General features: G+C 48.4%; 1 protein-coding gene across 1 annotated transcript; it reads left to right on the forward strand.

Moving 5' to 3' along the window:
• Window positions 1–4,338: 4,338 nt before the first annotated feature.
• Window positions 4,339–5,645, forward strand: LOC109772019 (zinc finger protein ZAT9-like). Its single transcript, XM_020330712.3, has one exon. The coding sequence runs from the start codon at window positions 4,445–4,447 to the stop codon at window positions 5,390–5,392; it is 948 nt and encodes a 315-aa protein (XP_020186301.1). The 5' UTR covers window positions 4,339–4,444; the 3' UTR covers window positions 5,393–5,645.
• Window positions 5,646–15,310: the final 9,665 nt, after the last annotated feature.

The following is a 15,310-nucleotide window of genomic DNA, read 5'->3' on the forward strand; positions in this document are numbered from 1 at the left end:
GTGCCATGTCATGACACCATGCCAAGTTTCATGATTTTCAGGCGTGTTTTGGATTTACAGGAATTAAAAACCAAGTTTATCAATCTTTCCGGCCGAGCCACGACGCCCAAATGTTTGAATTTCATTTCCATTTCTTGCATGAGACCTATAAATTCACCCAAAGAGACACATGTGATTTTTCAACAAACTTTGGTGCACTGGAGCATGTGCTTGTAGTTCAAATTTGAATTATGCACATTAAATGCCCAGAAACTCAATTAATGCATAAAAATACCAAACGAACCCGGAATAATTCCAAATTTAAAAACGACACTAATGTACTAGTTGCATGTTCACTGTACGTAAATGTTCTGGCAATTCAAACACCATCCTTTCCCTTCGTAACACCATTTGTTTCCAAAACATAATGAAAAAATCAGGTATACCACAAACAGTTTACTAGAAAGAATCATGTGGGAGGCGATATAAAATATCTTGGCGCACCGTCTTGTCTGGATTACGCAGGAAGCTTCGTTGTCTACAGTCCACCGCCCCCGCTTGGACCACACTTGCGCGCCAGTTTCTCGCGGCACCGAGCGAAATTTTTTTGCCACCGCAGAAATATCTATCTGCCCGCCCCCTCCCTCCCACCAAAAGCCACATTTCCACTGTTCCTCCTTGCTTTCCAAGTTCAAACCTTCACTGCTGCTTACTGGCAGCTCAGCCGCCTCGCCGGCGACCCTTCTTCTTGCAGCGCCGCCTCCTCGCTGGCGACCCTTCTTCTTGCAGCGCTGCCTCCTCGCCGGCGACCCTTCTTCTTGCTGCGCGGCCTCCTCGCCGCTGACCCTTCTTCTGGCTGCGAGGCCTCGTCAATATGGTCAAGTAATCCACACCCCACCCACACCATCCTCCTCCTTTCCCGTCCCACATGCCCCGATCGACGGTGCTACATCTTCCGCCGAAATCACTGTCCCCCTCCCACAATTAAGCGCTGCCCACAGCCATTTTGCACGTAGTATAACATGGAGCTCGGTAGCATGCGGCCACACGCGCGCACGAGGTCGCTATGGCTCCCATGCGTGCCGGCCGCCAGATCTTGGAGTAGCACCTCGTCTTTGAGGCCACCATCGACACCGCCACGCGGTTGTCTACTTTAAAATACTGTTCGTGCTATTTTCTCGAGGCCACCGCTAGTGCCTTCTAGTGATTTGTCCTCTGTAATGTTAATATGCAATCTGATGTTCAGTTAACAGTTTGGTCCTCTGAAATGTAATGTTCAGTTAACACTTTGGTCCAACAATTGCTACATTTCGTAGTATTGTTCTTAAGCATTCTTTGTTTTGTTAATTGTCTTATCTTCTAGTACATGTTTCTATTCTACAATGTCGTGCTCAGTTAACTATTTTGGTTCATTTGGTCTGCTGGCCATTTAACTGTTTGGTTCAGTTCTGCAATTTGATTTTCATTTGCTGTGGGTACAATTTTGTATTGTTATGCATGTGACACCAATCGAATTTGGCTGTACTCAATACATATTCTACTGATAGTATGGCAACTCTCAATTAACCTGATCAAGATCTTCTTTACGTGTATTGCAGGGAAACAATGGGAGACACTACGGTTTACCATCAAGGTTTGTTCAAGCATGGTCCTTTGGCAATAGCACATTATTGTGCAGTTGCAGGAATCATTCTAATATTTACGTTTCTTACAATTTGGTCTTGCACATGTAGGTCCTGCTGTTAGAGGCTTAGACCCACTGCTCGACCCATTTTGCATATGAGGAAATGAGATGTCCATGAATATCAGTCAAGTCAAGAAACTCAGAAAGATTGTTAGGATGAAGAAACTTGCGACGAATAACAACAAGATCTTTGTTTGCACAATGAAGAAGACATCAGTCAACTATAGGATGGTACTAACTCTTTTACCTTGTTTTTACCCCTTGCGCCATTTCAAAATTTATAACAGCGATTTATGCATATCTTTGTTTTCAGTACTTTTCAAAGCAGTTCACCGATGATTACCTCTCAAACCACCTGCATGGTCAAGCGGCGAGGAAGGTATTCATTCAACACCCACGATACAATATTGAAGTCTTGCTGAAGAGGACGAAGGTTGGGCGGGCAATTATCCATAACCACTAGCCTAAAGTTGCAAGGACATTCAACATCACTGAAGGCTCAATATTTGCCTTCCGCTTCTGCAGTTTCCCAGATGAGATTCATCTGTCTATTTACCGTGTATGATGCTACTTTCCAAAGGTTTTTGATGTTGCATGTGTAACTTGGTGCTGTTGTGTAATGGCGTAACTGAGTGCCGAAGCTATCTGGTGTAATTCGATTATGAAATCCTGGTTGTTGTTATACGGATATGAAATATCTGGCGTGTTTTATAAGAAATATCAACTTGATTAGTACATGGACTATTAATAATAGGCTAATTACCCTGCTTATTGGGGTTTTCTATTGCAGACGGTTACTCATGCAAAACCGTGCATGAGACTTTCATCTCGCATGGCTCCTAAGTGATAAAAGAAAGAAGAACTCGTCTTCTCTCTTTTTTGATTACCTTCCTCGTGTATGTATAAGACCGGATCCATTCTTTTTCGAAATCGATTTCGAAAAAGAACTACTAATCCTTAACTTTTCGAGGAATCCTTCATCAGTGGTTGTGACAGCACCATGGGCGATGAACTCAAACAACCCGCATGGTTTCTAGAAAGTAGGCGTGTTCGATCAACTAACAATCACACACGACTTCCGGCAGCGAACTGTTTGCGTTAGGCCACCTTGCACAAACGTTTCCACACAAATAACTGTGTGTGATATACATACGAACAGAAATTCTTTTCTGGGATTCACCGTGTGGGATGTACATACGAACGGAAACAATTGGGTTGTGATGCCCCGCCAGATCGCACACGAGCTCATTTTGCCCCAGCCAGTGAGCCAGGAGGGCCTATCCCCGACGGTTTCCGGGTCGTGTGGGAAGGACCCCCCTATCACCCACACTCACTTGGCGACGGTTCCAGACGCCATCGCGGAAAAGGGTTAAAAACTGTTTGTATAGCACGTCGCTGTACCAGTGTGTGTTGCTTCTCAAACAAGTTTCATTTGTCTTTTGAGTTTTATGGATATTTCAACATGGGTATTTAGATTCAAGCAAGTTCTAATTCTAAGGCCTATGTATAATATTTTTAGTGTAACGGCTAGTCCTTTGATTTATGTTATTAGAAACCATCAATTTGCTACAAGGATAAAATAAAGAAAAGAAAAGACAACTAACAATGCCAAACGTTTTGCCCAAGACTTTTCTATCGAGTTCGTGAAAGTGGCGAAGCTTCAGCAAAGGCCAGTGTGGGCCGTCATGGGGCAACCTATTAATGCTTTGTGCATACCCATTAACAAGTGGCCCATTTATCCCTTGAAATAGGCCCAAAACTCATTTTGTCATCCCCCACCAGCTCCACTCTCCAAAGATGTGGCTCCATCTCCGCCACTACTTGGTGACACCCAACCCAAGCCTCCAGGGTAGGTGGGAGGGAGAGGGGTTGGTTTTAGGGAATGAGCAAAAGTAAAAGAATACATAATATGCCAAATTGGGATAATCTATCGCGTGCCCATGTGTTGGTGATCGAGAGGGGCGAAGGATTACACTCATCTTTCGGTAGACACGCCATGAAAAACGTGGAAAAGGGGGGTCATGCTAGGCAGCTGGTAGCCACAACATGAAGAGTTGAGGAAAGAGAGGCCCACTCACCTTCTGGCATGCACCCATGAAGTCGAGGAGTAGGTCACGTTCACCCCATCGCAAGAACACCGTGAAGGGTTTGAGGAAAGGGGTCATGCTTACCTTGTGGCACGCAAATCGAATAATTTATGTAACAAGTTACGCTCACTCGTAAAAGGCATGGTGTGATGAGTGTGTGCGTGTGTGTGTGTGTGGGGGGGGGGGTTGTAAAGGACGGTAGTAATCGTCGTTTGTGGTTCCGTGTGAATGGTTGATACTTGCATTCGACCGTCCACTGCCCTCTCATCAAAACAAAAAAAGTTGCTCGTTACATCGTGTTAACTTTTTTTGACAACCATGCAGGTTACATAAATTTATTTATAACATAAAAAAACTGGCATACGTATATCCCACAAAAATAGAAAGCGATTTGCACACAAGGAGTTAAGGCTGGAAAATATCAAGCAGCACATCTGTGATTTGATATGCTGCGCAAGAGCCAGGAAGCATAAAAAAAGCCCCAGGCCCAGCAATGGAAAGTGTCAACGCGGAATTAAAAAGAAAACGTAGAAAAAGGAAAAAATAAGAATGAAAAAATAAATAGGAAGGAGAAGCTTGGCTGTTCCGCTATATTCTAACTTCCCCCGCAGCTCTCTCGTTTGCTCCCGTCCTCTCTCCTCGCCATTCTAGCTCCTGCCACGCTTTCCCCGAGCGAGCTCCCCAAGCTCTCGCCATGGCAAAGAACACATGCAAGCTCTGCTTCCGCCGCTTCGCTAGCCCCCGCGCCCTCGCAGGCCACATGCGCTCCCACTCCGTCCGCAACCTGGCCGCGAAGCAGCAGATCTCATCGGCGTCCTCCGCGTCCACCTCCTTCACCGCCGCCGCCGACGACGACGTCAGCTTCAAGAAGCCCCTTCCAATCTACGCGCTCCGGGAGAATCCCAAGCGCAGCCTGCGTGTCACCGATGTCGCCTTCTCGGATCGCGAGAGTGAGGCCGAGTCCACCCCGCCGCACCCCAAGCGCGCGCACGCCGCCGCTGCGGGGGGCGAGACCGAGCCGCTGAGCTCGGTGTCCGACGCAGCCACGCCGGAGGAGGACGTGGCGCTGTCCCTCATGATGCTCTCCCGCGACTCCTGGCCGTCGATGGGGCACGGCTACGGCGACGGCGACTACTCGGACGACGGGAGCGACGGCGGTTACACGCTCCCCGCCCCCGATCCGGCGCCGGTGGAGAAGCGTACACGGTTCCAGTGCGGCGCGTGCAAGAAGGTATTCCGTTCCTACCAGGCTCTCGGCGGTCACCGCGCCAGCCACGTGCGCGGCGGCAGGGGCGGCTGCTGCGCGCCTCCCGTCGCTCCTCCTCCTCCTCCTCCCCCGCAGCCGCTGGCACCGGTGACATTGATGGAACGCGAGGGGGACGAGGACATGGACGGGAAGGGGTCGCCACGGGAGTGCCCCTACTGCTACCGCGTGTTCGCCTCCGGGCAAGCTCTTGGTGGGCACAAGAGGTCCCACGTTTGCTCCGCGGCCGCCGCCGCAGCACAGGCACATGCAGCCGCCGCTCCGCCGGACCCGATCAAAGCCTTTGGCATGATCGATCTGAACATCGCGCTGCCGTTCGAGGAAGTGGAGCTCTCTGCCGTGTCAGATCCCCGTTTCTCCTCCAATCCAGGTTCTTGAAGCAAGCATTCCGGTAATCCCAATCGAGGAGGTGATCCGAGGTGAGATAAATCCATCCATCCATCCAAGAAACCAAAAGGTAGAAAAAAAGAGGAAGAGAAACAGAGATAAGAAAGAACCATCTTTGGTAGTTGTCGATGGCAGTCAATTTGCTCGTACATTCGATTCCGTTGATCTGTTTTTACAGGATTTTAAACTGTTGGTGTTCGTTTTGTTACTATTCGTTTAAAAGCTATGGAATTGGTGTAGATAAGCTGTGGTTTGTTATTGATCCGACGATCTGAATCTAGCTATAGCATCAGAATTGGGGTTTAAAAGGAACGTTTTTTCAGCTGAGCCATCTCCTCCCCGTGTTTGCATAGCCCAGAGCACACACTATACTGAGACCAAGTAGTTGAGAAGCAGTGCTAGAGACCAAAGCACGCACAAAAGCATGGCAGTGGAGTAGAGTAGAGTAGACGAGCTAAGCTCTTGCCTAGTGTCCAAAGTCACAATGGCAAGCAATGTGCTTTGCTCTGTGTCTGTGTCTGTGTTGCGTTGCCTCCTTTCTTTCGCTCCTTGAGTTGCTGCTGCCATATGAACAGCAGCTGCTCGTACCCTGCGCGTCCCCTGTGTTCCTGTTTGTTCCCCACCACTATTTCTCTCATTAACCACCCATGCCTCTCTGCGCGTGGGCCCCGGCCACATACCCTACGTACGGTACTAGGTTGCAGAATTGCAGAGGTCATGGCCACTGAAATCAATCGTATACGGATGATAACAGCCAGCCAGCCCTTCTTTGTTTATGGAGAAACGGCAGTCATTTTTGTAGGGCTCGGGCTCCACGTTTGGAGGCAGGCGGTTAGCATCTCGCCCCCACCGGTGGCGTCCACGTGTCGCCCCGCCCCGGCCGGAAGTTGGTGGTGCTGCGAATTCGGCCGGTCATTCAGGCCCTCCGCTGATTCCGGGGGAAGGAATTAACACGGAATTAATCGCGCGGTTTAATGTGCGCATAGCGTTTTGACCCCCTCCCCTCCCCTGGCCTGGCCTGCCTTTCCCGTCCCGTATCTGGGAGAAGCCGGTGGGCGCGGAGCCCGAAGCGGATCTCGGCGACGAAATGGCTGGTGCACACGAGTATCAGGATGACGCGTGGGGCCCACGTCGCTTCAGTTGGACACTGTAGGTCGTACCCCGTGCGGGCCGGGCGTGCGGGGCCGGCATAAAGCGCAGCGGGGCGGGGCCGGTGGGGCTACGTGGTGGCCGCTGCCGTGGCCGTCCGATCAGGGCTGGACGCCTGCCGATCGGTCGTGCCTGGTAGCGCCTGTCTGCCTGCTTGGGGCTTTTAGATCACGTCCGTGTCAGGCCATCCATCATCACCGTGCCGTCGCTCGCTTCTCCTGCTGGCCTAGCTTTGCCTAATCCCCGTACTGATACAGCACACCCTGATCCGATCCCACATTAATCGCACGAAATCATGAGCTTCCAGCACGTACTTACTTTGGGCGTTTCTGACGTGTGCCGCTGCTTAATTACTACTACTATTGCATTTTGCAGTATGGTTAATGGGCAGTAGTACGACGGTGCATTGGATGCTGAAAGGTGTGTGCTCTCGCTCTGTTCGCGTGAGGGTGTATCGTATCGCTTTAGGCGAAATCTTTTTTCCTTTAGCGTGCGTGGAAGCAGATGCATATGTGCCTGCACCGCGGTGCACGCCATATAGTATGTACCACTAGCGGTTCGCTGTCCCATTCCTGCCTCCTGGTGGACGCCTGGAAATTCTTCTTCGTCCGGACTAGTATATGGCGACACTGAAAGTGAGCTGCTAGCTCTTGAGTAGCTACCGATCGAGCTTAGGTAGCCCGAGCTAGCCAGCAACCAACTTAGTACCAACCTACCTCTGCTTGCTCTTTTCCTGTGTCCCAAACAAGTGTAGGTACTGAGCAAGTTCCACGCATGCACGACTCATGATTCTGTGGCTTGGTTCAGTAAAGTTGGTCACACGAGTCGCATGGACCGGAGGCCGATGGGTGGATTGATAGGCCCAGCGCGTGCATGCTGGTTGGCTTCTGGGAGTGGCATAGCCAGCCAACTGGATGGGTGCTCATGCCATCCATCCATGCATGCCTATCACGTTAAGCATCAACTGGACTACTGGAGTGGTAATATGGCCTGGTAATATCAACTTTCTACTGACTATTCTGCCCCGGCCTCAAGGTGGGAAATGGGTGATTCTGGGCGTGCATGTATGCATGCATCATGCATGGTTGGTTGGTCCGTTGGCACTTGACAGCAGATCGCCCCGACGTGTGCGTGGCCATTAAAATGTGGTGTGGTTGAATTCCTCTCGATCGTCCGTATGAAGATGGATCGTGCAGTCGCTCGTTCGCTGCTGGCTCACATACATGGTTGGTGGCCTGGGCTGGGGTCACGAACAAGCAAAGCCGTGAAGGCGAATGGGAGGCGCACTGTACCTTGTCACGCTTTACGCTGTGCTCTGCCTCGCTCGCCACTGGAAACGGCACGGCACCGCACGCACGCCGCGCGCGCGCGCGGAGCAGGTCCACAAGCAAGCAAGCAAGCACCGGTAGCTCGCTCGCTCGCCACCCATGCTCCTCCATCTTCACTTTCCCGTACGTCCTAATCTCCTACCTAATTTTACTGCTAGGAGACGGGCAGTATGTGCATGCCCGAAGAAGAAGGAAATAATCCTTTGAAGTTGCTGATTAAGCTTCGGATCTGAGCTCGGCCGTGTGTGTTCCAACGGCCACGTGATGGCGACTTTGCTGCTGCAAGGTGCGGATCCTGACGAGGAACCAACATTGCGTTGCTGGATTGTTGCCGAGTCGGCTATCTAGCAGGCCGGGAAGATTTGTGTAATTGCGAACGCATCTCCCGTGGAGTCACTTGCGGGGTCTAGTCTAGAAAGAGAAGGGACAAACTTGGCTTGTAATTAGCACATCGTTTTCATCCATACGCACCTCGAATCTGGTAGCTAGGCAGGACCAAACCAACAACGAGCATGGATGCAAGTATAGCTAAGCTGCAGCGTCTTTTAAAAAGTCTCTTTGGTTAACGACTCATAAGTTACGTACGTGCTCATTTCCATATGTGTAGACGTGTAGTATTTCATCTTAAAGTGTGCTACTATACTCACACATTGCCTGCTGCATGCACATGTAATGCAGTAACAGTCTTTTTTTTTTTTTGAAACTTTACAAGAAAAAAGAAAAAATGAGGAATAAAAAATTGAAACTCAGTTTTTGTTTACTGAAGCCAGCAGGTAATGTAGTAGTGGCTATATTGAGGATAGTAAAATGTGCACGCGTGCCAGGCTTTCGTCTCTCTGTAGGCTGTAGCATGCAGTTGGAAGATGCTGGCCCACGAGTAAGTACTGCTAGCATAACTAAAGGATGGTAGTGCTCCTAGTATAACTGCACCTTGGCTCAAACGGAAGGTTAGTCCCAAACTGGAACAGAGACAGGTCAGTGCTGCTAGCCTGCAGGAGTGCAGGAACACAGCAAACACGGCAGCGGCAGGAAGCATCTTGGATCAGAGTTATTATAGGAAGATAGGCGTTGGCGGGAAAACTGGAAGTATTCTGTCCAAATTAGTCACGGCCCTTGCTTGTCCATTAGCCAGCGGTGGCGCCTCCCTTCTGCGTCAAGGATAGCTTGCACGGGCGAACTAGCTAGCTATGGACTCCCGGTGAGCACTTGGGGCAGCTTTCGTACGCGACAAGCTGATGCATGTGCCGGCATCATCTTAGCTACAGCTTATGGCTGCATGCTTTGCAGTTGCTACACAGCAACCAAGCCAGTAAAGCAAGATGCATGGCTGCGAGTTTTTTTTTTAAAACGGAGGCAAAAGATATGCCTCATTCATTAAATAAGAGAGAAGAGTTTTAGGGTGTTACAACACGGTATGTCAACTACTCACGCACAATAATACACCTCAGTTTTTTAATAATTAGCACCCGCGAGAACCCAAAGCTTGGCATCATTGATGATAGCACGAAGAAGGAACAGAGGCGGTGCACTCTTGCGACGGAAGACCCGAGCGTTACGCTCGTTCCAGATTGTCCAAGAAACAAGCATTGTAAGGGAGGCCAAGGCTCGTCGATTTGGGTTTTGCAAGCTGGTTCGTTTGTCCCGCCATTCCAAAACAGATCCATCCAGTTGCCAAGAGGAGGTGTCCATATGCGCAAGACCGAATTCAAGGATGACCGAGTTCCAGAGCCGAATAGTGTAGCGGCATTTGTAGAAGAGGTGCGCGCCCGTCTCGCCTTCACGCCTGCAAAGCGGGCAAAGCCCACAGTTTTCCCAACCGCGCCACTCTGATCTATCAGCAGTCCAAATCCGGTCTAGCTTGGATAGCCAACCAAGCGAAGAATTTGATCTTGGGAGGGGCCCAAGCCTTCCAGTCCATAAAGTCCATAGGCTACAGCGTCAAGCCGAGGAACTGTGCCTTGTATGCAGTGACCGCCGAGTAGATCCCGTTATTGGCATGTTTCCACATAATGTCATCGTCAGTTTGTGTATCCAGGTGTAGATCATGCTCCAACATCCATAACGTGAAGAATTGGCGGATGTGGGCAACGGAAACGACGGTGCTGCGACTGATCTTAAGAATCTAAGCATTCCCATCGAGGGCCTCACACACTTTCTAATTCTTACGCATGGAGGCACCGTATATTAAAGGAGCAATGCCCTTCAGTTTCCGCCCAACAAGCCATGCGGAATCCCAAAAAGGTGTTTTGGCTCAGTTGCGCAGAATGATGGTCATTGAGGCATAAAAGAAGTCCATGTCCTCCTCCGTGCACGGGTTCCCAAGCCCCGCCCAAGGCTTGTTTGACGCCTTCCATTCATACCAAGGCCATCTAAGACATAAGGCTCGAGCAAACTTGCTAGTGTCTAGAACCCCAAGACCTACGTATTCCTTGGGGCGACAGACCACCTTCCAATTCACTTTACATTTGACACCGGTCGTCTTATCCGAACCAGACCAGAGAAAGGCCCTCTCTAATTTGTTGATGTTGTGAAGAGAGTGTGGTGGCACAATGAGGGGCGTGATGGCATATACTGTCTGGGAGTCAATGACTGATTTCACAAGTGTAGTGCACCCAATGGTGGTGATGTTTTGCCTGTCCCACGTGACAAGTTTGTTGGCCGCCTTGTCCTAAAGGTATTGGAAAGCAACAATCTTGAGCCGCCAGACCGAGAGCGCGAGTCCCAGGTATTTCATCGGAAAGGTGGCTCTAGACACCAGAACATGATGACCCACAAGTATAGGGGAACAATCGTAGTCCTTTCGATAAGTAAGAGTGTCGAACCCAACGGGGAGTAGAAGGAAATGACAAGCGGTTTTCAGCAAGGTAATTTCTGCAAGAACTGAAATTGTCGGTAACAAGTAGTTTGACAGTAAGATAATTTGTAACGAGCAAGTAACGATAACGGTAAATAAAGTGCAGCAAGGTAGCCCAATCCTTTTTGTAGCAAAGGACAAGTTGGAACACTCTCTTATAATAAGCAAAGCATTCTTGAGGGCGCACGGGAATTTCATCTAGTCACTTTCATTATGTTGGTTTAATTCGCGTTTGCTACTTTGATAATTTAATATGTGGGTGGACCGGTGCTTGGGTGTTGTTCTTACTTGAACAAGCCTCCCACTTATAATTAACCCCCTCGCAACCATCCGCAACTACGAAAGAAGTATTAAGATAGAATCTAACCATAGCATTAAACATATGGATCCAAATGAGTCTCTTACGGAATAGCGTGTAAACTAGGGTTTAAGCTTCTGTCACTCTAGCAACCCATCATCTAATAACTACTCCACAATGCATTACTTTAGGCCCAAAGATGGTGAAGTGTCATGTAGTCGATGTTCACATAACACCACTAAGGGAATCACAACATACATATCATCAAAATATTAAACACATATCAAATTCACATGATTACTTGCAACATGACTTCTCCCGTGGCCTCAAGAACAAAGGAAACTACTCACAAATAATATTCATGCTTAAGATAAGAGGGATATTAAATAGCATAATGGATCTGAACATATAAACTTCCACCAAATAAACCATCTAGCATCAACTACAAGATGTAATCAACACTACTAGTCACCCATAGGTACCAATCTGAGGTTCCGGTACAAAGATTGAACAAAAGAGATGAACTAGGGTTTAAGATGAGATGGTGCTGTTGAAGATGTTGATGAAGATTGGCCTCCCAAAGATGAGAGGGTTGTTGGTGATGACGATGGCTTCGATCCCCCCCGGAGGGAAGTCCCCCCCGCAGAATCGCTCCGCCGGAGGGCAAAAGTGCTCCTGCCCAAGTTCCGCCTCGAGATGTCGGTGCTCCGTCCCGAAAGTCCTCCCATTATTTTTTTTCTATGTCAAAATACCCTATATACCAGAAGATGGGCACCAGAGGTGGGCCTGGGTGCCCACTACCCACTAGGGCGCGCCTGGGGGGCCTGGCGCACCCTGGTGTCTTGTGCACACCTGGCAGCCCCCCTCTGGGAGTTCTTTTCTCCAATATTTATTATATATTCCAAAATAATTCTCTGTAAAATTTTAGCTCATTTGGAGATGTGCAGAATAGGTATTTCTGACATAGCTTTTTCAGGTCCAGAATTCCAGCTGCCGGTATTCTCCCTCTTTGTGTAAAACTTGTATATTATGAGAGAAAAGGCATTAGAATTACTCCATAAAGTGTTATAAATCATAAAAACATTATACGTAATAGTAGGAAAACATGATGCAAAATGGACGTATCAACTCCCCCAAGCTTAGACCTCGCTTGTCCTCAAGCAAAAACCGATATCGAAAATCATGTCCACATGTTTAGAGAGGGAGGTGTCGATAAAAACAAAATACGGACATAGTAGCATCATTCTCATTATTATAACATCAACAAACTTTATCATATAGCTTCTCATGAACAAGTAACAATTCACTACAGCATCGAAGTAGGAAGCATAAACTTTGTTGAAAACTAACAAACTATGTTCTCAGTCAACTTTGCAACTACAATTCATCATATTTTCAGGAAGGGTCTCGTATCGGAGCCTTTTGGCAAGTCCACATATTCAACCATCATTTAATCTTCTATGATTGCTAATACTCACAACATATATATGAGCAAAAAGTTTTAAGCGGACACATAGAAAGATAGGGGCTTATAGTTTCGCCTCCCAGCTTATTCACCTCAAGGGTGATGCCAACAATAATAACCCATGCTCACTCATATCCAACTGGGTTTATGTGCCTAGATCTTTCCCCACCACATGATGCTTGCCAAAGAGAAAATAAAAAGGAATAGAGGAAAATACTTCGACTCTTGCATAAAAGTAAAAGATAGGCCCTTCGCAGAGGGAAGCAAAGGTTGTCATGCGCTTTTTGGTTTTGTATGCACAATCTCTTAATGCAAAAGAACGTCACGTTATATTGCCCCTTATGATAGCAACCTTTATTATGCAGTCCTTCGCTTTTATTACTTTGCCATCACAAGCTTGTACAACACTTGTTTTCCCTTGCACTAAAGGACCAAACACATTTAGAAGCAATTTTTATTGCCTTTTTGCACCGATGACAACTTACTTGAAGGATCTGACTCAATTCATAGGTAGGTATGGTGGACTCTCAAAACATGAATTTGGGTTTTAAGGTTTTTGGATGCACAAGTAGTATCTCTACTTACTGCGGATTTTTGGCTAGCAAAGATGTTGAGCAAGCACCACATGTTGAAGGATCTATGACAATATAACTTTTATGTGAATATGAACAAACATAAATCATTACGTTGTCTTCCTTGCCCAACGTCAACAGTTTGACATAAGATATTTAGTGGGGGCTCACAATCATAAAAGATGTCCAAGATAGTGTTTGCATGTGAATTCTTTCATGAATTGCATCATTGACCAATGCTATTTTTGTCAACTTTCAACAAATTTTACCACTTATACTTTTTCTTGTGTGATGTCATTACTAATCATAAGGTTAGCATATTATCTTTTTCGTTGGTTTCTTTTATTTTGTTTGAAACATAAAAGCAAAGAAGCAAAAACTCATACTAAACTTTATTATATAACTCTCACTCGATTACATAGATAGATAGACCATGAATGTAGTACTCAAAAATAGATCATGCTAAACTTTTATTCAACTAAATCATGAAATAGCTAACGATCGAACTAAGATAGGTAAAGGTAATAAAAGTGATGGCGATATGATACCGGGGCATCTCCCCCAAGCTTGGCACAAGCCAAGGGTAGTGCCCATATGTCGGTGCAACAAACCCTGGGTCCGTTGCCCAGACTATGCACAGACACGGGAGCAAGATTACAGCACCAGGATCAGGCCAAGGTACAAGAGATCAAGATCTTCAAAGGACCAACATGTAGATCGAGAGGACCAAGACCAAGCCAGAGAAGTAAGAAACCACCAGGAGAAAAGCCTCCCTTGCCGGGTAGGTGAGCCTGGCGAGGATGGGGTCACCCCCGGAAGAAAACCTCCAAGACGCCCCGGCAGGGCCTGCCGGGACTCACGGAGGCGGAGCCACCTCACCAAACCACTTCACCACGACGCACGTCGTCGATCAGTGCAGTGTCAAGCCGCAAAGTGACTAAGTGGTAGCCATTTGCCACATGGCAGCCTCTTTCTACAGGAAATACCTACAGACGACACCCGTCCTGCGACGTGTCAAGCGAGCAGGCGCGAAGCTGGCAAAACAGCCCGGCAAGGCTTGCCGGGCAAGCGACGATGTGACGTTGAGCGACACATTTAATGCGCTCTGTCAGCCCGCAGAGTTAGATATGATAGCACTATTTGCTATGTTATCAGTGCATAATGACTAATTCGCCACTGTGGTGACCCCTTAGTCTATAAAAGGAGGCCCAAGGCAACCTTAGAAAGGGTTGGACCCTGCGTTAGCGAATCCACCCCCTCACATTTCATATGCACGTAGCCGTTTCGCCCTGAGGCAACCCTGCCGGACGTGCTGCGGCCACCACCATTTTTCCACCATCAATCCACCAAAGCAGGGCCACCACCATTTTTCCACCATCAATCCACCAAAGCAGGAGTAGGGTTTTACGCCTCATGGCGGCCCGAACCTGGGTAAAACTATATGTGTGATCTCTGCCGTGCTGCCCCACGCTCCTTTGCTCTTTGTGCAACGTGCCATCCCTTCGCCGAACCAGCAAGGGACCCTTGGTCCCATAGGTGGCCGTGGTTTCCCGCGACATCCTTGGCGGCCATCAAGAACCAGGGCGGCCCAGCGACTTGCAACTTCTCCAGCAGAAAGAAGGAGAGACTCTGAGGAAGTACTTGCAGAGATTCAGTAGAGTCCACAGGAACATCCCAAATATCCATCTAGCAGCTGTGATAGCTGCCTTCCAATCCAATGTGCGCAACTATAGGATTCGTTCCAAGATGAACGTGCGGTTGCCCAAGACTCTGAAGCAGCTTTACACCTTGGTGGACAAGTGTGCTCGGATGGAGGAGGGAAGGAAACTCCCCGGAGAAGAGGATTGCATCAACGTCGACTCAGAGCATGATGACGAATCCACCAGTCAGAAGAAGAGTAAAAAGCACAGCAAGAGGCGCAAGGATAAGGCAGTAATGACTGTCAAAGGATCGGGCACACTTAGTACCGGCAAGGAGGCTAGAGCCGAAGCTCCCAGCAAGGAGGCTGTTGTGTGCGCTGATTGCCGGGAGGCTGCGGCTGCCGAGAAGGCTGGGAAAGGCGATGGGCCATATTGGAAGATTCATCGGACCAAGGGCCACGATCTTCAAGAGTGTCATCAGGTTGAGCAACTTGTTAAGAGGCAGAGAGCAGAATATGAGAAGCGTGATAAGGAAAAAGATCAGAATGCCGCTGGTGGGAAGGGCCGAGGCGGTGAAGCAAATCGCCCTGGCAAACCCTTCCG

The sequence above is a fragment of the Aegilops tauschii genome, chromosome 6 (genome assembly GCF_002575655.3).
Source record: "Aegilops tauschii subsp. strangulata cultivar AL8/78 chromosome 6, Aet v6.0, whole genome shotgun sequence".
Lineage (NCBI taxonomy): Eukaryota > Viridiplantae > Streptophyta > Magnoliopsida > Poales > Poaceae > Aegilops > Aegilops tauschii.

What these genes read in the sequence shown, in the direction of transcription:
- LOC109772019 (XM_020330712.3), top strand. Translation starts at nt 4,445, where the DNA reads ATGGCAAAGAACACATGCAAGCTCTGCTTCCGCCGCTTCGCTAGCCCC.